Source organism: Diabrotica undecimpunctata, chromosome 9, assembly GCF_040954645.1.
Source record: "Diabrotica undecimpunctata isolate CICGRU chromosome 9, icDiaUnde3, whole genome shotgun sequence".
In the NCBI taxonomy this organism is placed as follows: Eukaryota; Metazoa; Arthropoda; class Insecta; order Coleoptera; family Chrysomelidae; genus Diabrotica; species Diabrotica undecimpunctata.
In genome coordinates, this window is record NC_092811.1 from 32704855 (window position 1) to 32729447 (window position 24593).

At 33.5% G+C, this 24593-nt stretch overlaps 1 protein-coding gene across 1 annotated transcript in view; it reads right to left on the reverse strand.

Annotated features, from left to right (window-relative positions):
- Positions 1-2323: 2323 nt before the first annotated feature.
- Positions 2324-24593, reverse strand: part of LOC140449786 (nose resistant to fluoxetine protein 6-like) — a 226032-nt gene continuing 203762 nt past the window's right edge. Inside the window, exons 9-11 of the mRNA XM_072543132.1 lie at positions 16486-16612; positions 6868-7057; positions 2324-2788 (exon numbers count right to left, since the gene is read on the reverse strand). Coding sequence (XP_072399233.1) covers positions 2484-2788; positions 6868-7057; positions 16486-16612 — 622 coding nt within the window. The 3' untranslated portion in view covers positions 2324-2483. The remainder of the gene's footprint in view (positions 2789-6867; positions 7058-16485; positions 16613-24593) is intronic.

Below are 24593 nucleotides of genomic sequence, written 5' to 3' on the forward strand. Positions count from 1 at the left end.
GATGGGGAAAGTGATGACGACTTGCATCTGACTCAAAGTCAAAGTAGACTACAAAAAGAGATCATAAAATGGACACTTATGGAATTAAATCAAGGAATTTTGGGAAGAAACTGGACCAAATGTACCTGAGACCATTGAAAGTCCTACAGATATATTCCTACACTTATTTCCTGAGGAGCTCATTAAACACATTGTTTTCCAAACTAATTTGTACGTTATACAAAACAATTGTGGTATTAATAATTTTGTTGCTACAACCTGTGAGGAATCCACTTTTTGTTTTTTTTTCTTTTTGGGTTTAGTGCCTAGTGGTTACCAGCGGTAACCATATCCTGAAGGGATGTTATCTTGAAAAGATTAAAATGTGTTTTTGTAAGTTCAAAGAATACTAATAAATACAAAAAAAATCAACCTTTGTTTTTCTTCAAAACATTAATTCTGGTCTCAAAAAGTTAAGATTTAAAAAAGAATTAAAATTAAGGCTTAAAAAGATTACAAAAAAGAATAGTAACAAAAAATGTGATATGAGAAGACCAAAAGATAAGGAAACAAAGGAAATAATGGTACGGATTGTTTTAAAAAAGCTAAGTAACATGGAGCAAACATATGATCTAGAAGAATCACTCCAGAATATATGCGAATCCTTTAAAAAGATCAGAGAAGACCATCTAATAGAAAATAAAGAGAAGAGGAAAAGTTGGACGAATGACAATATGCTGCAACTCATGGAAGAAACAAGAAAATCAAAGAATAACAAAAGAATGTTCAAAAATAAAAAATTGGTTAAAAACACAGTGTGAAGAGATGGACCTGTTGCAACAAAAAGACGATACATTTAATATACACAAAAAGGTAAAACAAGCAGCTGGTTTTCAAAAATCCAACACATCCAGCAAACTGCAAGATCAACAGGGAAACATAATCATAGATAAAAATCAAGAAATATGCACATGGACCAAATACATACAAGAACCCTTTGATGATAATAGGTCCGACCAATCTCCGTCCTACATATGTAATGACCACTTACTGATCACATCAGATGAAGTGGAAAAAGAAATATCACTACTAAAGGATGGCAAAGCTCTTGGACCCAACAATGCATATGCTGAACATATAAATCTATTTAACATCGACGGTACTCAACGACTAACTTTGAAAAAAATATATATACACATCGGTTTAGAACGTCTTTCGACGTTGTCCGATACCTAAACACCATCTCTTCCTATCTTCGCAGTCGTTTGTTGTTAAATTTCTTTCGCTCATGGACTTGTTTACGCCGTGTTGCCATTCTAATCTGGGTCTTCCTCTTTTCCGTCGACCTATCGGTTGCCATTCTATTACTTTTTTGGGGAGTCTTGATGCTGGCATCCGTTGAACATGCCCATACCACCTTAATTGAAAAAAATATTCAATGACATATATTTAAACAGAGTAATACCAAAATCATGGCTGAAGTCAACGTTTATTGCTCTACCACAGAAAACAAAATCCGTATCCTGCAATGATTTCCGGACCATCAGCTTAACCCTGGGTTAGTCTTCTGGGTTATACCATACTCCAGGTACTCCTTTTATTTCTATAAAAGCAAAAGTAGATGAAATAGCGCCTTCTAGCGCCCAGTAGCTGTAGTTTATATTTGTTTTCTCACGATGACCTTGTTACCAGATATACATACAATTTTAGTTTGAATAATTATGAGTTGATAAAAGACAGTTGGGGTGTGTGATACCCCGGTACACTAGTGTTGTAACTTTTAGTTGTTTTGTGTGCTAGAGGTAAATTTACATGATATTTTTGATATTTTTTCGAGATGTACTATGATTTTTATTTTTCTTTCAGCGTTAGTGAATTATAGAATAATTATGTCTTACGAACAAGAGCAGGAAAGGTTAAAACATTTATGGGCGGAGTTTGTCAGTATTTCTGAAGATGATAAATCGTTCATTGATAGTGAATCTGAGGAAAATGAAACCGCATTAAAAAGTCCAGAGACAATCATATTGGAACAAGGGGCTTAAGGAGAGACAGCAGACAAAAGGGAGGATTCTGAAGAAGTGGAGGCTAAAGAAGAAAATGTATTTTCAAGTGGTTCAGAAAGTGGTAGTGAGAATAATGGTAAGAGATACTTTTTAAATAAAGACAAATCAAAGTGGTTCAAGCTTCAATCAGGAAGTTTTGTTTACTATTTACTAAAGAGTTGATATTGTACATAAAAATTAGTTGGGGTTCCTAAGGTACCTCAATACCCTAAGGTCGCTTAGACAGTTCCATTACTTTGAGTTTTTGAGCACTTAAAGATTAAAATAAAACAGATATAAATTTCATATTACTTTTATTTTTAATGAACACTGGCTTAAACGTGAACACGTTTTAATGTTTTTATAAGAATAACATTTTGATGTTAAAATCTATTTTATACACATTCATCCATAATCACAAACATTAATTTCTAATATTTACAAACAACACACAAACGCTCACGTAGCTTTAATTTTGTCTCCTACGTCTTTCAATAATTTTCTTCTGCTACATTTCTTTTTTAAGTACAAATTCCTAACCTTTTGAAAAGGTATTTCAAATGTGAGTGTCAGAATTATTGCGATTAATACCACACAAGCATATTCGGTGAGGTTTAATACTACCCAGAAGAAATTGGTTTCGTTCGATGACCTGGTAATTCCAACGTTGTAGAAGTATACTGGAAACTGGGTAAGGTATACTGTGTAAGATATTTTCGTCCAGAGTAGGAAGATTTTGTTAGAGAAGATGTAACCAGCAATAACTAAAACATAAAAAATATTTAAAGCAAAAAGCATTACAAAATCATTATTAACTTTTAAAATTACAAGTGTACGACTGTCTTCATATTGATGTCCGGTATTTGCTTCAGAATGTAATACAAAGTTAAAATTAAAAGGTAAATATTTTTCAATTCTTCTTCGACATCTAACAATTAACTCTTATTTTATCAAATAATATTTAAAATAATTCTTAATCCAAGGTCAAATAAGTGTTCCTTATCTCTAACTCTGCCAATCCACCTTTCGGGAAAATGGACTACATACCATAAGAAGTTAGAAATTGATATTGCTTTTATCAGGGTTATTTCAAAATAAATTAATAAATCATTGAATTCATTTACGAAGTTAAAAAATATTTAAATTTAATTTTTATGTCGCTGCCAGTGATTTAATCTTGTATAATAAAATACTAAAGATATTCGTTTTTTCGTAGTTTAAGTTGTAATATAACATTCTGTAAAAACATTTCTATGAAATTCCATAATGAGTTTTTAAAAAAACGTTTTTTGAGAGATCTGGGCATAAATGGCTAGTAAACGTGCGTTGAAGATATCCAGTATTACTAAATTTTTCAGTGATGACAACAAAACTACTATTAACTATTTAAACTACGAGAAAATGAATATATTTAGTATTTTAAGGAATAAAATCACTAGCGGAGACCGGCCCTGGCAAGGTACGGTTAAGTTGTACTGATAGCGTACTCCTAGTTTTTAATAAAAACAAGTGGTTTTATTAAATAGTTTTTTAAAATTAAAGTGTTTATCTACTAGATACTACTACGTAAGTCATCTATACGTAATTATTATTTTATTATTGTGAAAAGAAAACGTCAAATAATAAATATACACTACCGTACAATCATTTTGTGAGGTTAGCTGCTTTAAGTAGCTTATAGTAGCATGCGATTGGTTTTTCATTTACCAGAGTCTGAGTAAGGCCTTCGCCACCGCAGCTTAAAATGACTTCACACAATGTAAACACACCTTCCGATCTAACCAGTCCAGTAAGTAAATCAACGTTCGAATATCACAAACAGTTATGCTTCAGCCGCTTCACATTCTTTTCCGAGTAAGAACCAAGCAATTGTATTTAGTTGTATCGATAATGCTAAACTGCAGGATTATCTCATTCCTTTGAGTACAATCATCAACCCAAAAAATATTATTTTTTCATCTAGATTATCTCATAATAGAATCTGCATGTATTTGGCAAACAAAACCGTAGTAGATAACTTCATGACACAACATGGCTCTATAGAAGTACTCGGCGAAGTTGTAACAGCACGAAGACTTGTCTCTCCAGAGAAAGACTAGTCTTGTCTGGAGTCTGCCCGTCAATTCCTCATCAAGTATTAGTTGAAGAATTACAGAATATCGGTTTAAAGCTTATTTCCCCAATAACATTTCTGAAAATTAGCTCGACTCTTCCCGAATATAGTCACATATTGAGCTTTCGGAGGCAAGTTTATATAAGCCCTATAACATCACCAATTCCAGATTCTATTCTAATAAATTTCGACCAAACACCTTACCGCATATTTTTGTCTCAAGGTACACTCACCTGCTTTATTTGCAAAAATACAGGACACATATCATCCCAATGTAAAACCAGCTCAGTAACGGAATCAACTCATATTGAGTCAAACAATGAAGTACCAAATCAAACAGCTTCAACAAGTATACTACACAAGGTACCAAACACCCAGCAGTCATCAAGTTATCCATTATCAAATCCGAGCATATCACCTACACCTACAAATCTCCACAACAAAGAAACTACTAATACTCCTACTCATAGCAACACTTTTAATCAACCTCATTCAGCGGCAATACCGTTTTCACAAACTTCGGAAGCAATATTTTCCAATCTATCAGCTCCTTTTCCATTAGATACAACTGCAGAAAATTCTAATAAAATTGATACATCACCACAATTTTTTGAAACAACCAATTCAGTACCTCCAGTACTTCCAAATGTAATAAAGCCACATCATCTAAGTGAAAACTCTAATAGCAATTGCGAAAACGCAAGTTCTTCCATAAAACTCAGTATTGGTGAGATCGACACGCCTCCCTCAGATTCAGCAATTTCATCAGAAAATCTGTTTGCAAAACCCAAACTCTCTAAACCAAAAAAACCGCGCTCATCTAAAGTTCAATCTACACAGGAATATAATAGTCTCCCGTTTTATACCGCTGTCGCGGCTTTGGGAGTATAGCAGGGTAGTCTGCTATATCTAGGGCCTACGGTATACAAGGAAGGTAACATGGCCAGTGCTACGCTTCAACCGTCTATTATTACCCCTGGTTTTACCCAAGGTACTCATTTTTATTCAGGCTGAGTCGACCTGGGGCCTATAGACATTTTTAAAATGTCTAGATGTTCTTGCCGGCGGTGGGATTCGAACCCTGGACCACCGGCTTGCGAGTCAAGCATCCTACCGCTTGCGCTACGCAGGCCCACAGGAAACTCTTGAAAATTTCATTGATAATCATACCCCACCATTCGTTTTAAATTTCCACCAATTGTCCTTACTGATTGATAATGTCCAAGGCTCCCCCGACACTATTAGCGTCGTTAAATAATTTACAACTGATATGGTTGGTTTACTCCGTCTTTTACAAAGCAGCTATCAATATGCAAATGATAGATCTACAAAAAGCAAGTTTACAAAACTTCAAAAGAAACTATACACCCATTTAGGGAAGGAGATTTCTGACTTAGATAGTGACTCTTCTGTAGACAATCGTTCAGTATCATCTAATTCCGAATCTGTTAACAACATTTAACTCGATACTTCAAAGGAACATTGATGGATTCTTCCATCATCTCCCAATGCTACAGCTTCTTTTATCTGAATATTCTCTAGATATTATTTGTCTACAAGAGACAAACTTAAAGACCAATCAGTTGTACAATTCAAAAAATTTTACTTGTTTCCGCAAAGACCGTACAGATGCAAGTCGTGCAAGCGGTGGTGTAGCAATACTAGTAAACAAATCCATCGAGGCGATACAAATTCCAATAGTCAGTGATTTGGAGGCCGTTGCTATCAGAATCATATCTACCAGTTTAGTATCTATTTGCAATGTTTACCTTCCTTGTGACAAACAAGTAAGTTCTGATAGCCTTTGCAGGTTATTAGAGTAACTGCCACGTCTCTCTACATTCATTAAAACACATTTTTCCGAAACATCCTTTTGAAAAGTTGCTAAAATACCAGCTTTCCCAAGCTCATGAACATGGAAGAAGCGTCCAGTTTTTATGGGTTCCCTCAGACGCCGGAATAACAGGAAATGAAGAAGCTGACAGGATTGCACGAGAGGCAATTTTAAGTGATTTGTCGGAGCCGATAGACAAGTGTGTTTCCAGTGACTTAAAAGCTTATTTTAAAAATAAAGTGTTGTGTTTGTGGCGAAATGAGTGGTCTCAAACTAATTCCAATTTAAATAAAATCAAAAATAATGTGTCTCAGTGGTTTCCATCGTCGCGCAATAGACGAGAATAAATTGCGGTTGCGTGTTTACGTCTAGGACATATCAGATTAACGCACTCCTACCTCTTCACAAAAAAAAATCCACCTATATGTGATCAGTGTAACGTCCGATTAACAGTCGAACACTTTTTAACAATTTGTAGTAAATATGACCCAGAAAGACAGCGCTACAAGATCCCAAACGCTCTACCACAGGCTCTAGGTCAAAACTGTTCCTGTGACAATATAGTGAATTATCTCAGATCCATAAACATTTTGTATAATCTGTGGGTGTTTAACTTTGTTATTTATATTTTGTTCCGTCGATAATAACCTTTTGGTGGATGCGACATCTTTTTCTAATAAAAAAAAATCACTAGCACTTAAAAAAGAATAAAACGATAATTTGAATAATTTTAAACTTCGTAAATAAATTCAATGATTTATTGATTTATTTTGAAATAACCCTGATAAAAACAACAACACACTACCTTGAAATACAGTTAAAAATAAAATTAAATTAAAATTTAGCAATAGTTAAAGATAATATATCTAACGTGTTACTAATATACCATTCCTTACTTTTGTATCCTAACTGCCAAACAAATATGATCCAAGCGAAAGAAAAGCACCACAAAATAGGTGATACAGCAGCATACCAAGCAGCATCCTGAGCATTATACACGTAATCTATGTTTCCCATAAATGATGCTCCAAAAAACGAAACACAGAATGTTAGAATTGCTAACGCATTTCCAACGTTCACCTGAGTCTAAAAAGAAAAAAATATTAATTACTTTTTTATTTAAAACTATAAAAATAGCAAAATTTTAAAATATTGTTTAATAATCATTAAAACCTTCTACTACTGACGTGGTGACCACATGATCCGCGACTAAATTTAAATTATTATACTCGCATTTTTTTTATTTTTGTTATTATACGTTTGTGACCCCAGCTACCTTCAAGTTACAGTGACGCCGATCGTTTCACTTATTGATTAGTTCTTCAATAGTGTTGGTATTGAGTTTATATAACTATCTAAAGTTTAACAGTAGTCATTTTGGCACCACTTTAGTGTTTATGAAAATTTTACGACAGTAAAAACAGTACACTATGGTAATAAAAACTATGAATAAACTCTGTAAGCATGGTATGACGAGGTAAAAAGTGAGGTTACCGATATACAGTGTGACCCATTTAGATTGGAAACACCTCTATAAAATTTGAAATTGTTAACCGATTTTAACCATTTTTTTTAATGTCATGTAATAAAAGGTCTATTGATAAAATATGAAATATTTTGTTAAATTTTCACGGCAGTCTACGATGCTTTTTCTTCGTCGAAAATGGAGAATTTGTATTAGCGATTTTTTTATTAAAAAAATTTCTACGCCACTGGATTTAGAGTGTATTCAAATAGCTTTGACAAAAATTTCATTAAAATATATTTATTAATAACGAAGTTATGACAACTTAAAATTTTAAAACTCACTAAGCTACGAGTCAAAAAAGAACACCCTGTATCAACAGATAACCATAAAACTAATTATTTTTCAAATAATTTTAATAATAAACCACTACTACAGACTGTTTCAAGTTAAGAATTCACAACTGAACAGATAGGCCAGTGCATTTCTTACGGGCGTATGTTGCCAATAGTTCACGGGACTATGCAGGGCCGGCCGAAATAACCCATTCTTTATTTATATTCAAATTTTTATTTATATTTTCCAATGTTAATCAAATTTATTTTAAAAAGATAGGTACGTATCTATTTAATAAGCTTAACGACTACAATTACTTATAAATATGGTTACATTTTCAGGGAAGTGATTTTAAAGATTATTAGAAAAATGTCTTTATTAGTGGTTAAAATATTAGGTTTTACGCAATTGGTTAATTATTATGGCACAGGTAATTCTGACAGCTTAGGTGTCAACTCTCAAAATTATTTATAAAATATTACTTTCACAATAGTTAATAAATAGAAAGCAATAATAATTAAGATATTGTGCTTAAACTTCCATTATCGGGCAAGCCGGGCTAACAGGCCCTAACAGTAAACAATATTGATTACTTTATAATTGACTATTAATAGTTTTCTAATTCTCTTTATGTACTTAGTCATTCCAAACAATAGTGTCATTTGGAAAGCACATTTGGAAAGCAGACAGATTTATGAGTTATAGATAAATGAGCGGTATGTTTTTCAAAATAGTGTAATTAGGTGAAGTGGAGATTATATGTTTGTCTGTATACATAAGCCCAAACTGCCCGATTACGTTTTTAAATTCTTCTGCCCGGACAAGGGTTAAGGCATAACCATCGCGCACTCAAATCTCAAGTGTAAAAAATTATATTGTTAAAATGGATCCAGTTTTGCCGTTTAAAAGTGGTCAAATTTTACATCTGAGTGCTAAAAAAGTGATCTTAAACGTAGTGAGATACCACATTAATTTGCTTCGAGATGAAAGTCAACGTATTGTATTCGACAAAGTATCCGCGATGACAGGAGTGTCAGTTCGTACGATTCAAAAAATCGTACAGGAAGACAAAGAAGGTGAGCTTTCTGAGGTAAAAACAAACAGAAAAAGAACCCGTTGCCGAAACAACTCCAGAGACTATACTTACGATGAAGGTGTTCGTATCGGCGTTCGTCGAACAGTGCATAGTTTTTTTTTTGAAAACATTCCTCCTACTTTGAATCGTCTTCTGCCAAAAGTGAACCAAGACGAAAACTTGCCAAATTTTACCCGCAGTACAATGTACAGGTTGTTAAAAGACATGAACTTTGTTTATGCAAAACGTGATAAAAGTGCCGTGCTAATAGAACGTCCTGATATAATTGCATGGAGGCATGGATATTTAAGGGCCATTAAACAATATCGGGCTGAGGGCTATGACATTGTGTATTTGGATGAGTCATGGGTCAATGTGGGGCACTCGGTTTCCAGAGAATGGAAAGACAAAACCGTCACCTCGGCAAGAGATGCGTTCATAAAAGGGCTAAGTACTGGACTAAAGCATCCCACTCAGCGTGGACCACGTTTCATCCTTGTCCATGCCGGAAGTGAAAATGGTTTTGTAAACGGTGCTGAAATGTTTTTCCTTGCAAAAAAAAACAGCGCTGATTATCACGACGAAATGGACGGTCCGTGTTTTGAGAACTGGTTTGAAAACAAACTGTTGCCCAACTTAGTTCGAAAAACGGTTATTGTTATGGACAATGCTCCATATCATAGTGTAAAAACCGAGTTGTTGCCTAACCAATCGTGGAATAAGAATAACATTATGGACTGGTTAAGACAAAAAGACATATTTTTTGAAGAAAATTATCTGAAGTGCGAGCTTTTGGAGGTAGTCGCGCAATTTAAACAAAATTTTGATAATTACAAAATTGAAGAACTTTGTAAACAACAAAATAATGTCAAAGTGCTTCGTTTGCCTCCATACCATTGCGAATTAAATCCAATTGAAATGGTATGGAGCCAAGTAAAAAGGCATGTGGCCGTAAATAACAGCACCTTCAAAGCGAAGGATATGGAGGACCTCATAAAAAAAGCGTTTTCAAATGTTACGTCTGATAACTGGAAAAACTATATTCAACATGTAATGACTCTGGAGAAAAAATTTTGGGAAGTGGACGGTCTAATGGAAGACGTAACTCCCATAGTTATAGATTTATATGATAGTAGTGACAATTCCGATTTGGATATGGACGAAGAATGTACATAGTTTTTGATAATTGTAATATTGTAAATATATAAATGTCAAACTAAAAAACCAAATAATTTGTTACATTTCTATGGTTCTGTTGTATTTTTTTTAAAATATACAGAAGTTTTTATTGTTTTTTTATGTTTTTTACTGACACTAATAATATCTACCACAATACTCACTCAATTTGTTCATTAAACAATTAAGAATATTTTTAAGAGTCTGATGATGACCTAAGCCGAAATTTAATAAATAACTGTTGTAAGAAAAAGACATGTCTTTAATTTTTATTTTTCAAAAAAACAAAAAAAATTTAAAGTTACCTAAGTGAAAAAACGTCTAATGTGCAATATAACATGCAGTTCGGCCCTGCTTTTTCGCTGCAACTCCACTACTCTCGCCTATCTCAGTCTATCGGTAGTTCTGGCATCACCGCTTCCCATAAGGCTCCTTTATGAATTCTTAACTTGACACAGACAATAGGCAAAAAAATAGGATAAAAATTTAATGCAAGTAACGCACTTACATTATTATTAACTTTACATGCTACAACTTAAATCTCAGTTGCCATGACAACGATATTACTGTATGACATTATTTGTGTCATACAAATTTCAGTGCTAGCATAAATTTATCCATAATATCTGCAACAATATTTACTTCAAATTCTTTTAATAATATTTTGTGTCATGGCTGCAAGATTAAGTTTGAGAGAAAAAATTGAAATTATACGTCTTTTGGGAGATAACGATAGAAGTGCCAGGGAAGTTTGTACAATATTTAATGACAGACATGTGGATCGTCCTAATATTAGTTGTGGTACGGTAATGAATATGGTGCAGTATCAAAACTAATTTTAAAAAATAACCCGTTACAAAGAAGAAGAGGAAATGATCAAATCATTTTAGATCATTTCAGAAATAACCCTAATGCCAGTTTAAGGAATGCCAGTTTATATTTGAATGTGCCTCGAGAGAGTATTCGGCGATGTCTTAAGGTAAATAATATTAAACCTTTCAAACCAAAATTCTTACACACATTACAAGAAGATGACGAAGCAAAACGTTTAGAATATTGTTTATGGGCCCGAGGGGAATATTTAAACAATATAAATTTTCTAAAAAATGTGTTGTTTACCGACGAAGCCACTTTCACTACAAATGGAGAAGTATTATCACAGAATTGTCGCTATTGAACAGCAGATAATCCCCATTGGGTAATAAACTGTAAAAGCCAGCATTCTCAAAAAATCAATGTCTGGTGTGGTATACTGAGCGAGTTATTGGTCCTTTCTTTTTTGAAGAAAACTTGAACTCACAGAACTTTTTAGAATTTTTAAACACCGACTTGTGGAATACTCTTCATGAGCTCCCAATTAATGAACGATTAAATTTGTATATCCAGTTAGATGGGTGTCCTGTTCATTACGCCAGAACCGTGAAGCAATGGCTAAATGAAAATTTTCCGAACCGTTGGATAGGCCGGGGTAGTCCGTTGATAGATTTACCACCCAGATCTCCAGATCTCACAATTTTAGACTTCTTTCTCTGGGGAGTTATCAAACAAAAAGTTTACCAAACCCGGGCAAGATACGTAAACGAACTTCGTACAAGAATTCGACAGGCATGTGCAGAAATTACTCCCCAACAACTTCTTCTTCTTAAAGTGCCTATCCGTTCCGGATGTTGGCGATCATAACGGCTATCTTTACTTTGTTTATTGCAGCGCGGAACAGTTCAGTGGTAGTCGTGTTATACCACTTTCGTAAATTTTGAAGCCAGGAAATGCGTCTTCTTCCCGGTCCTCTCTTACCATTTACTTTCCCTTGGAGAATCAGCTGGAGAAGGCCGTAACGTTCTTGATTTCTCATTACATGTCCTAGATATTCCAACTTTTTAGTTTTGACGGTCATGAGAATTTCACATTCTTTCCCCATTCTACGCAGGACCTCCACATTAGTAACTCTGTCAACCCAGGATATACGTAAGATGCGCCTATAACACCACATTTCGAAAGCTTCGAGCCGATTCATAGATGCAACAGTCAGTGTCCATGCTTCCATTCCGTAGAGCAGAACTGTGAATATGTAGCAGTTCAATAGACGGCATTTTGTTTTTAATGATATGTCTCGACTGTTGAAAATGGTTCTCATTCTAACGAATGCTGCTTTTGCTTTTATTATTCGCTGTTTAATTTCTGTTGAGTGGTCCCATTGGCTATTTAAATTGGTGCCTAGATATGTATATTGCTCGACTCTTTCGATATTCTGTTGGTTGATTGTAAGTTGAGCGTTTAGTATTGGTTTTTTACTAATTGTCATAAATTTGGTTTTCTTTATGTTAAGAGCTAGTCCGTATCTGTTGCTGACTTCTGTTATGCGATTTGTTAATATCTGTAAGTCATTCAGATTATCGGCAAAAACTATAGTGTCATCTGCATATCTAATGTTATTCAACCATTCACCGTTTGTTAGTATTCCTTTCGCACAACCGTCTAAAGCTTCCTTAAATACCCATTCAGAATAAATATTGAACAACAATGGAGACAAAATACAGCCCTGTCGTACTCCACGTTCTATTGCAATTTTATCAGTTAACTGGTCTTCTATTTTGATTTTGGCCGTTTGATTGTAGTTAATGTTTCTGATAATTCTAAGATCTTTGTTGTCAATTCCAATTTCTTGCATTAGAGTCATTAATTTGTCATGTTTTACTCTGTCAAATGCCTTCTGGTAATCTATAAAGCATACGTATATGTCACAATTCACATCCCTGCATCTCTGAAAATAGCACCTGTACAGCAAAAAGGGCCTCCCGTGTTCCCAGAGCATCACGAAATCCGAATTGTGTTCTTAGAAACAACTAAGAAATGTAATAAGAAATATTCATAAACGCTACGACAAATGTATCCAATTAGATGGTGGATTGGTAAAGGCAACTAGGATTTAAACTAAAATTATGTTTCTATGTTTCTGTTAATACAGAGCGTTTTTTTAACGTTAATACAAAGTTTTTTTCTTAGTGAGTTTTAAAATTTTAAGTTGTCATAACTTCGTTATTAATAAATATATTTTAATGAAATTTTTGTCATAGCTATTTGAAGCCACTCTAAATCCAGTGGCGTAGAAATTTTTTTAATAAAAAAATCGCTAATAAAAATTCTCCATTTTCGACGAAGAAAAAGTATCGTAGACTGCCGTGAAAATTTAACTAAATATTTCATATTTTGTCCCGCAATAGACCTTTTATTACATGACATTAAAAAAAAATTTGGTTAAAATCGGTTAACAACTTCAAATTTTATAGAGGTGTTTCCAATCTAAATGGGTCACACTGTAGAAGAATTAGGTGGCAATTGAAAGTGAGCATGACACAGATTGATATTAGAAGATGATAGTTAGGAAGCAAGTGGTGGCTTCCCTGAAAAATCTGATTCTGAAAGTGGCGAAGGTAAAAATGAAAGGAGTTATTGTGACCAAAAAAAAAATTTAAGTAGTCGTCACAATCTTTTATACATAGAACGAGAACATAGCAACAACATTATTTCGCATTTACTAGGACTTTGTGGTGATGCCATATAGTGGGACAAAAGTGCATCGCCTTTACAAATATGGAGGTGTCTAATTGATAATAATGTGTTTATTATAGATAGTAAAAATTTAAATTATGATTTTTAATTGGTATAGATTATCTCAAGAGTTTGAGATTAAATCAAAACTATGATCTAAGCATCACACCAAACAACTCTAAAGAAATTGAGAATATATCAATTATAGATAATGTGACTATTTCCGAGTTTCCAGGTGACATAATATATAAATCGGTCATAAAAGAAAAAATTAATGAGGTATACAAATATGAAATAAATTTTAATCAGAGTATAAATACAGACAATTTTGAAATAAGAATTAATCATTTAGATTTAAATCAACAATCAGAAATGGAGGAACTGATTTATAAATATCAATTGGAGATAGAAAAGAGAAAGCAAACCATATAGCTTCTTCGTCTTCTTCTTCGGCTTTTCCCATTATGAGTTCGCCGTTTTCGTCCTCCACAGCACTCTATTCTCCCAGTCACCTTCTCTAAGGTCTGTATCTATCATAGCATTTCCGAGGTATGTTTTCCATCTTGTAGCAGGTCTTCCTCTCCGTCTTCTTCCCGGCGGGTCCCAGTTTAATATTCTCTTCGGCCACCTATGTTCTGGCATTCTTTATACATGCCCGTACCACTGCAGGGCTCTGTTTTCCAACTTTTTTGTAATTGAGCATTTTACTTCCATTCTGTTCCATATTTTCTCCATTCTTATCCTATCCGCTCTTGTGATTTGTAGACATCTTCTCATAAAGTCCAGTTCAACTGTTCTTATTTTATTTCGTATTGTTGTCATTGGCCATACTTCCGCTCCATACAGGGTAATATTCATCACTATGCTTTGAAAGATCATCTTTTTGTTTTCTTTGGTTAGAGTGTTGTTCCATATCACTCCATGAAGTGCTCTTGTGGCTTGTTTGCCCCGTGCTATTTTCATTTCTACATATATCTTTCATATAAGTACCATCTCGGCTAATCATTGACCCTTATTAATTAAAATCCTTACAACTCTTAATAGTCTCTTCTTCTAAACTTAAGTTCAAATCTGCAACCTCGGGTCCAATACATAAGTATTCGGTCTTGCACATATTTATCTTGAGTCCCCAAAGTTCATATTCTCCCTTTAATTTCCTTATCATATATTTCATATCCTCCCTGTCTTGTGCAAAAATTACTTGATCATCTGCGAAAAGTAGTGAATGTAATATAGTCTCTTGTACTGGTATTGCGGCCCATTGTTCCGCATTTTCTATACCATCTTTTCAAAGTCTGATCTATATATATGTTAAAAAGTGTAGGTGAGAGACCACATCCCTGTATGAGGCCTTTTGTTGCGGTGATTGTTTTTGTTATTTCATTACCTAACTTTATTTGCACTTATGTTTCTTTATACAGTCTTTGTGTTATATTCACTCATTTCTCTCTAACGCGCATTCTTCTCATTGCTTCCCATAGTTGTTTCCTGGGCACGCTATCGTATGCTTTCTCTAAGTCGATAAAGATTATATGTGTTTCAATGTTTTTTTCTTTGTTCTTTTCAATCACCTGTCTCATAATGAATATATTATCTAAACATGATCTGGCTTCTCGGAATCCGGCTTGTTCTTCGCTATAATGGTCCACGTGTTGCTCTAGTTTTTCTTTTATAACTGATGAAAAGATTCTTGCTATTGAAGGCATTACACTGATCCCTCTGTAGTTATTTGGTGACCTTTTGTCACCTTTTTTGAAAATGGAGGACATGTATGATAAATTCTACTCATCGGGAATCTTCTCTCCTGCTTCTCTCCTTCTTTCCTAAATCATATAGCAAAGCTGATAGAAAAATTTAATTGAAAAATCATATAGCTTATTTGCTGCTCCAGTAACTCTCGCATACAAAAAAGAAAAAGACAAAAAAACAAGACTTTGCATCGATTTAAGGGCATTAAATAAAATTGTTATCCCACAGTCACAACCCTTTCCATTGATTGAGGACTTAATGGTAAAAACTAAAAATTTTAAATACTTTTCCACTTTAGACATAAATTTAGTATTCTGGTCAATACCTATGAGAACAAAAGATAAGAAAATAAATACATTTTTATTACAAGAGGGCCATTTTCAATGGACTTGACTCCTATTTGGTTTGAAGACAATTTTAAGTAGTATTATAAGACAATTTTATCTTTCAGAAAATTATAGTTACAATCAATTATATAGAAAAAATCCTAATTTTTTTCAAAAGCTTTGATGAGCATATAATGCATGTATTAAAATTGTTAGAAGCAATGGAAAATAAAGGATTCAGACTAAAATTTTCTAAATGCGCTTTCGTGAAAAACTCTTTACTTGAAAAAATCTAAAAAAACACATAATAAAAAATAATTCCATGAAAACTGTAGAAGATTATCTGATTGCCGTGAAAATGTTCTCTGTGTCAGAAACAAAAAAGAATGTACTTCAATTCTTGTGGTAAATAAATAATTACCATAGGTTTGTTCAAGATATTATCATTTGAGACCAACTACACAACTTATACAAGAAAATATGTGGATTAATCTGATTGAACGAATGTCAAAACACTCTGTAGAATTGTATTTATTAACATAATAATAACACAAATAAATAAAAATGAAAAAGAATAGATAGCAAACTAGCAAATATTAAACAAAGTTCTTGAGAACGATATATGCATGCCGAGAAGATGAGTTTGTGAAAAAAATAAAAATTATAGTGATTAACAAAACCAGGACAGAACGAGAGCAAGATGAGTGAATAACAGTTAATAGATAGCAGTAGAGAATTATACAAATATAATAATATAGTCTTTTATGTACAAGGTACATTTTTTGTTAGATCCGCAAGATACGTGTATGATAACTTCTTAAATAAAAATAGTTCTTACCTTATTCAGAGTTATATTCGAAGAATTCCTTAATATGTAACCTAAGAAAATACCCATAATATAAACCGTTGCTCTATGGGCAGGCAAGATGTACATATAATCAGCTGTGTCAAACAGTTGCTGTACACTGTAAAAATAAAAAATCATAAAATGAAAGCTATCAGAAAAAATTATAAAATAAATACTGGTTCTGAAAAACTATTTAAAAGTTTAAACTTAAAATTGAAGAATAAAGGAACAGTTTTTTTGTTTTAATGTATGGTTTATTCTGTATTGTATTCATTTACAAGCTACATCGTTACAGAGCATTAAGTAGATGTGTTACAGGTTTTGTGCGTGAAGCCAAGACATCAAAATAATATTTAAACTCATTCTCCTTTAATTTAGATTTGAAGTAGTTCTTAGGACCAGCTTTAATCTAGTCTTTTCGCGGCTTAAACAAAGAGCAAATGTACAAGCGTAATACATATTTACCTATATGGATTATAAATATGCATTATCCATAGCAGACAAAATAAGACTCGATAAGAAACATATCAAACGTACAAGATGCACACAATTAAAGTGGGAGTTTGGGGGACATATTGCAAGATGTGATCAAAGATAGAACACAAAAATTATAAAGTCGAGATCATATCTGGAACAAAAAAAAAGGAATCGAGGAAGACCACAAATACTATATTATTTACAAATTAGATTATTAATATGTTCTTTCCAAATCAACTTTCTGTCAAACGTGACTCCCAGCACTACAACACTACAACAAGATTCAGTGAATGTTGTTGTTGTAGTGTTTGCTTGTATCGATGTAATGGAATTGGTGTACTTAGTTTCGGGCTATCCAACAATCCCAGAATGTCATAAACATAAAATTAACAATAAAGTTGAACATAACACTACACTAAACAAGAATATTGTTAATTTTATGTTTATGACATTCTGGGATTGTTGGATAGCCCGAAACTGACGAAGTAAGTCTAAAACGTTAATCACAAAAAAAAAACTTTTATCATCCAATAACTTCGAGTTTTTATCGAGGTTAATCAATTTCTTCATTTATAAAAACGTTTCTTTGCTTATTTCAGATGCCCCTGACGATGCTCTAGTGAGCGAAAGTACTTGGGCAAGATTTAATTAATAAAACTGTGCTCGATATCTGCCTTTATTTTTTAAAGTTCATTTATTCGAGCATCAACCTCATATCAACTTTTGTAATTGTTATACGTTTTTCGAAAGCTTTGATCGATACATTCCACCAAGGAACTGGTTTATGGATTGTAATATATGAAGTTTTCTTGATGGTTACCTCGGCTGCACCAATATGATATTAAAGAAAGCTTCTCTGTATATATCAACATTGTTGGATATTTTACAGTGTTTAACAACATATTCTTCTATAATATTTTCAAAGAATGTCCAATTGGCTTTATTGGTTTTTAAAAATTTATTAAAATATTCATTTATATGCTTAAAATAATTATTTTGTGGTCCCTTCTAGACAAACGCCCACAGCTTCTAAATGCGTTTGCAGAGGTAGCCTACTTGCAGTTAAATTGCCATTTACAAGAAGTGTCATACCGCGGCTTGTTATTCTTGAATTTGCTTGATTTTTTTAAAAAACTTTGATAATTATGTAAACAAGATTCTTGGTTGTCCTTAAGATTGGTGTCTTGAAGACAAATAATATCTGGTGAATACTCTGACTTTGGAATTTTTAACATCGGTAAGTTATTATAGTGCCCGTCTACATTCCATTGAAGAATTGGTTTAAACGACGCCCTTTTTAGTTGTAGAATAGTTGTAGAGTGACAACAATAGAGTGTAGAGGGGCAAAGTGATCTAAGTGCCAAAAGATCAAAAAATCACTTTTTCCACTCAAAGTGTTCTATATGCCATCGCCAATAGCCCCACTGTGATTTAAGTCCCTATTCTACTGTTACCTAATTTAAAAATTGACTGCATAATCAAGCTAGCGGTATGTCCTTCGGACGTGTCCGGCCAAACTGTTCTAAGTGCCATGCTTCTTTATTAGTATTGTTCCATGTCAGTAGTTGCTTATAAACGTTCGGGAACGTGTCGTTTTAAGGTTAAAATTCCTATTTTGCATGAAATAATGAATGAACAAGCATTTTGTCGTGATGAAACAGTTAAAAACAAAAAACGTAAGAGAAAAATACAGAGTGAGGCACGAGTTAGTGGAAATTCGTACACTACCGATAAATTTAAAAAACTAGTTCCGGCAAGACGTAAACCTAAAAACGAGGTTAGTATTAATTTTTATTTTCGAGTGTGTGTGCAATAATGACGTTAGCAACAAAACCACTATTTGCAATGTAACCTTATATTTTGCTTTTTTTGTTTTCAGGTTGAATGCAAATGTAAGAACAGCTATTGTAAGGAACTGACTGGAATAGAGAAGATGCAACTCGATGAGTCCTACTATTTACTGGATTTAAATGCACAGGGTAGTTATCTTATGGGATTGATTCAGATACTTCCGGTGACACGACGTCGTCATGGTACTTACGATGATAATTCAGAGAGCCGACGCCAATGCACTATGAGTTACACTGTTCCTGATGGTAAGGAAGATTTACAAAAAGTTTGTAAACAGACATTCATGAAGATTTTTGCTGTTACTCCCCAAAGGATTACAACCATTGTCAAGAAGAAAAAAAGTGGGGATTACATGTACACAGACAAGCGAGGTGGTGCAAAAATGTTTAAATTCACTGTCCATGATCGTCGTTTAGTGAAACAACATATTAATAGCTTCCCTAGAGATGTCAGTCATTACAACCGACTTAAGTCGGACAAAGAGTATTTGAGCTCTGATCTGAATGTGCATAGGCTTTTCAGGGCATTTCAAGAAAAGAATCCTTGTACTCATATTTCACACAAGTTTTACCGAAGTGTTTTTTTGAAGGATTTTCCGAACCTATCCTTCCGTCGACCACGAGTGGATACTTGCAAAACATGCGATCAACTGAGCATATCAACCAAAAGTTCTGACCCAGCAACCAAGAAAACAGGGACAACAAAACTTGAGTTACATCACCGCCAAGTAGAAGCTGTTTTCGCATCTATAAAAAGCGACTTTATACGAAGCACCTTGCCAGTAAGTGACACGTGCACCATAACAATGGATTTGCAGAAAGTTTTTTCGTTACCCAAACTAACTCACAGTAGTATGTACTATTCCCGAAAAATATCTGGTTACAACTTTGGTATTCACGTGGCTGATACAGATGATGGATTGATGTGTATTTGGCATGAGGGGCAATCAGGAAGAGAAGGCAACCAAATGGCATCTTGCCTTTTACAAACACTAAACTGTGGACTACTCAATACATACAAAAAAAATCTGTGCGTTTGGAGTGATAACTGTGCAGGTCAGTTGAAAAACAGAATGCTTTTGTTCTTGTACATTTTTCTTGTCTGCCATGAAGTTTTTGAAACGATTGATCATAAGTTTCTTGTATCAGGTCATTCGTTCTCAGCTTCAGATCGGGATTTTGCTTTAATCGAAAAAAGAGCAAGGCAATGCAAGCTAATTAATACGCAGGATGTTATGAAGGCGATAGTTACAGCGAGACCTTCACGTCCTTACAAAGTTCTGAACATGGGTGACGAGAAAACGTTTTTTGATTTAAATGCAGCCTCTTCCGCGTTTCTGAATACAGCCAAACTTGGAATTTTTACAGCTGTTTAGATTCGAGTTTCAAAGAACAACCCTGGGACCGTCATGTACAAGAAAAGTTACAGTGATTTAGCACCGTGGGAAAGTTGTATAGTCCTAAAACCTGGCATTACTGCTACTACCATCAAAAATGCTACACTGTCTTCTCTTCCAAATTCCTTACCTTTAAAAGAATCTAAAAAGAAAGACATTACTGCAATGTTGCAATTTCTCGATGATGACAATAAACAATATTTTTTAAACATTTTGACAGTTTAGCACTTTATCATTTTCATTTTTTGTAATATGTGTTATATTTGAAGCATGTTTAATATTTAAAATGACTTAATTTAACAGTTTTTATTTTTAAATAAACGATTTACGACAATAAATTTAATTCAAAAACAGTTTTTTGTGTTTTCCCAATAAAATGTTTTTTGGCACTTAGATCACTTTGCCCCGTCACTCTACAGTTTTAGTTTTATTGAGATTCTTGGTCTGTATCATGTAAAAGGTCACTTTCGTTGTCGGTAAAAGAGAGTTCGTTATTGAGGTGTTTTATGATTTGGTTTGGTACATTTGATTAATTAAGAGTAATTAATCATTAATAGAAGTCCAGAAATATCACGTGTGTAATTTGTTATAGTGGTGATAATATTTGGAGAGCCTTGTGCATTTTTTAACAGATCTATAAATTGGTTTTCTTCTTGGTAGCTAAGGTTTTCTTGGATTTTTTTATTAAGTTGTTGTTTTGTTGGTTTCGCAAAATTTATTTCATACATGTTGGAATTTCATCCATGTAGCCTTTTTTTCTGCAGGTGTAATGGTATTGCTAACTGAGCATTCTTTTGGTGTGACATGCTCAGAATTTGTAATGATCCAGTTTTCTGATTGAGAAGTTTTTCTGTGCTGCCCATTTGTGAAGGAGTGTGTAACGATGTTAAAATAGATGAAAGTGTGGGTGATTGTTAAGGAAATTCGATAGCATTTGTTATCCTAATTAATCAAACTAGATGCAGTTAGAGGATTTATGGGGTGATGAAAACTTGTATTCTAAAACTGTAAATATAATTAAATTTTGGCAAGGTGGAATTATTACGAAGATAGGTCATTGATAGGGTTTCTAATTCTTTAATAAGAATATCCTGGAGGATCAAACGGGATATAATTGATAGAACTAACCTATCCGCTGAAGTAATATAAATTTTATAGCTTAAACTGGCTCATCATTTATTAGTATTAAACCATCATTTGCCTGTGTAAAGTTAACCACGATTTCACACAAGATCACAAGAGAAGTCAAATCAAGAGACGAACAATCAATTATAGACTATACTATACTGCAAAAAACAGAGAAGAACTGGATAAGAGACGTAAGGGTAAAAACGAGTTATGAAATTGGTAGTGACCACTATCTACTAGAAACCACATTCAAAAGCAAAAGAAAAGAAATAAAAAGAAATGAGAACATAAACAGAAAACACAAAGAAATAATAAAAATTTATAAACTAAGGGAAGAAACAACGAGAATAAGATACTCAGAAGGACTAGAGAAAGAGATGGACAATGAACATGAAATAACAGAAACAATAGAAGAAGAATGGGGAAAATTTAAAAATGCGATGATAAAAACAGCTAAATCAATATGTGGAACTACAAGAAATAACAACAGAGGGAAACGAACATCTTGGTGGAACGATGAAGTGAAAAGAGAAATAAAAGAAAAGAAGAAATTATGGAAAGAATACATCCAAGAAAAAACAAAACAAAAATATGAAAATTCTAAGAGACAAAGAACAAAAGTTAAAGAGATAGTTAAGAAAGAGAAGAAGAAAAGTTGGGAAAAATTCGGGGAGAAAATGGAAGAAAACAACACAGAAAACGTAAAATTATTTTACAGAACACTGAAAAACCTAAGAAACAACAAAGAAACGAAACTGAAACAAATAATGAACAAGGAAGGAACAATAATAAACGACGATAAGACAATAATGGAAAGATGGAGGGAACATTTTCAGCTGATACTGAATGGAAATCAAGCGAATAAAATGGAGAAGGAAAGCCACAACAGGAGAGTATCCATGAGAAACACGGAAAATCCAGAAACTATAGAAAAAGAAGAACTGGAAGAAGCAATAAGAAAGATAAAGACTGGAAAAGCACCAGGAAGCGATGAAGTAGCAACAGAAATGATGAAATATATAGGAGTAAAAGCAAAAGAAAAATTGTTATACATATATAACCTAATATGGAAGAGAAAAGTAATACCCAGAGAATGGACAAATGCAGTAATTATACCTATATACAAGAAAGGAAACACAAGAGACTGTAGGAACTATAGAGGTATATCACTACTATGTGTAGCAGCAAAAGTATACGAAAATATAATAGAAAGGAAAATTAGAAAAGAAATAGAACATAAATTAGAGGATGTACAAAGTGGATTCAGGAAAGGACACAACACACAAGACCATATATTCACCATGCAACAAGTAATAGAAAAAGCCTTAAAGAAAAATAAAGAAATACATCTGAGCTTTATAGACATGGAAAAAGCATTCGACTCAGTCAAAAGAGAAGATATATGGGAAAGCCTAAAGAAGAAACAAGTAAGTGAAGAACTGATAGAAGCAACAAAGAGTATATACATGAAAACAACAAATACAGTAAGAATGTTAAATATACAGTCAGAACCATTTGAAACAACCCAAGGAGTTAGACAAGGGGGAAGTCTCAGCCCAGTACTATTCATAAATGTAATAGATGAGATAGTGAAAGAATGTAAGAAAACATTCAAGAAATACTGCATCGGTTGGAACAGAATGCAAATGATAAATGCTGAGATGTGTATATTTGCAGACGACATAGTATTAATTCCGGAAACTGCAGAAAAACTGAAATACAAGTTAGAGAAATGGAACCTAGAAGCAAGCAAATACAACTTAAACGTAAACAAAGAGAAGATTCAAATAATGAAAATATCAAGGAAACAAGGGACGGAAGATCAAATAGAAGTAATGATAGACCAACAAAAAATAATACAGGCAAATTCATACAAATACTTAGGAACAGTAATCAACAACAAAGGAGACATCGAGGATGATCTTAACAACAGAATGGAAAACACAGGAAAACTATTCCAAGCACTAAATAGAGGATTCCTTAATAACAAAGAAATATCAACAAAGACCAAGATGACAATATACAAAACAATATATAGACCTACAGTGACATATGGAGCAGAAAATTGGATATTAAACAAAAGACATCAGAGCAGAATTCAGGCAGCAGAGATGAAATACCTCAGAAGAACGATATGAGTAAAAAGAACTGATAGAATCAGAAATGAAGAAATAAGAGAAAGACTCAAAATCAAACCGATACTCGAGTCAATCAAAGAGAAAAAATTGGCATGGTTCGGACATCTAACCCGGATGGACAATAATAGACAAGTAAAAAGAGTGTGGGACGCCAAACCAATAGGGAAGAACAGAAGACGAAGACCCATTAAAGAATGGAACAGTGACATCTCGCAGATACTGCAGAGTAAGGGTAAGACTTGGCAGGAAGCAACACAGATGGCATCCAATAGCAAGGAATGGAGAAAGTTCGTTAAAAGCTAGGACACCACAGAAGACTGTCAAATATTGTAATTTAATGAATTGTATTTTAAACGGCCCAACACCGAAAGGTACAAATGGGTCTACTGATTAAGTAAGTAAGTAAGTAAGTAATGGTATTGGTAACTGAGCATTCTTTTGGTGTGACATGCTCAGGATTTGTACTAATCTAGTTTTCTGATTGAGTTTTTCTGTGCTGTCCATTTGTGAAGGAGTGTGTAACGATGTTAAAATAGATGAAAGTGTGGGTGATTGTTAAGGAAATTCGATAGCATTTGTTATCCTAATTAATCAAACTAGATGCAGGTAGAGGATTTATGGGGTGATGAAAACTTGTATTCTAAAACTGTAAATATAATTAAATTTTGGCAAGGTGGAATTATTACGAAGATAGGTCATTGATAGGGTTTCTAATTCTTTAATAAGAATATCCTGGAGGATCAAACGGGATATAATTGATAGAACTAACCTATCCGCTGAAGTAATATAAATTTTATAGCTTAAACTGGCTCATCATTTATTAGTATTAAACCATCATTTGCCTGTGTAAAGTTAACCACGATTTCTTTGCTCGCTAGATACATGCATACTCGGTTTGTTGAGTTAGTACTCTTAGTAGACGATTTAGCGTTATTGGAATTTTGTTGAGAACTATTTACATTGGGAGTTCCATTTGATGTTACCTAACATGATGAATCCTCTCTATAGGCCATCTTAACAGGACTTAATTTTATAAATACATAAATCTAGTTAAGTGAAGTCTGACTTATTTATCAGGTAAGATAAAAATAACAGTAAGAGTAAAACTA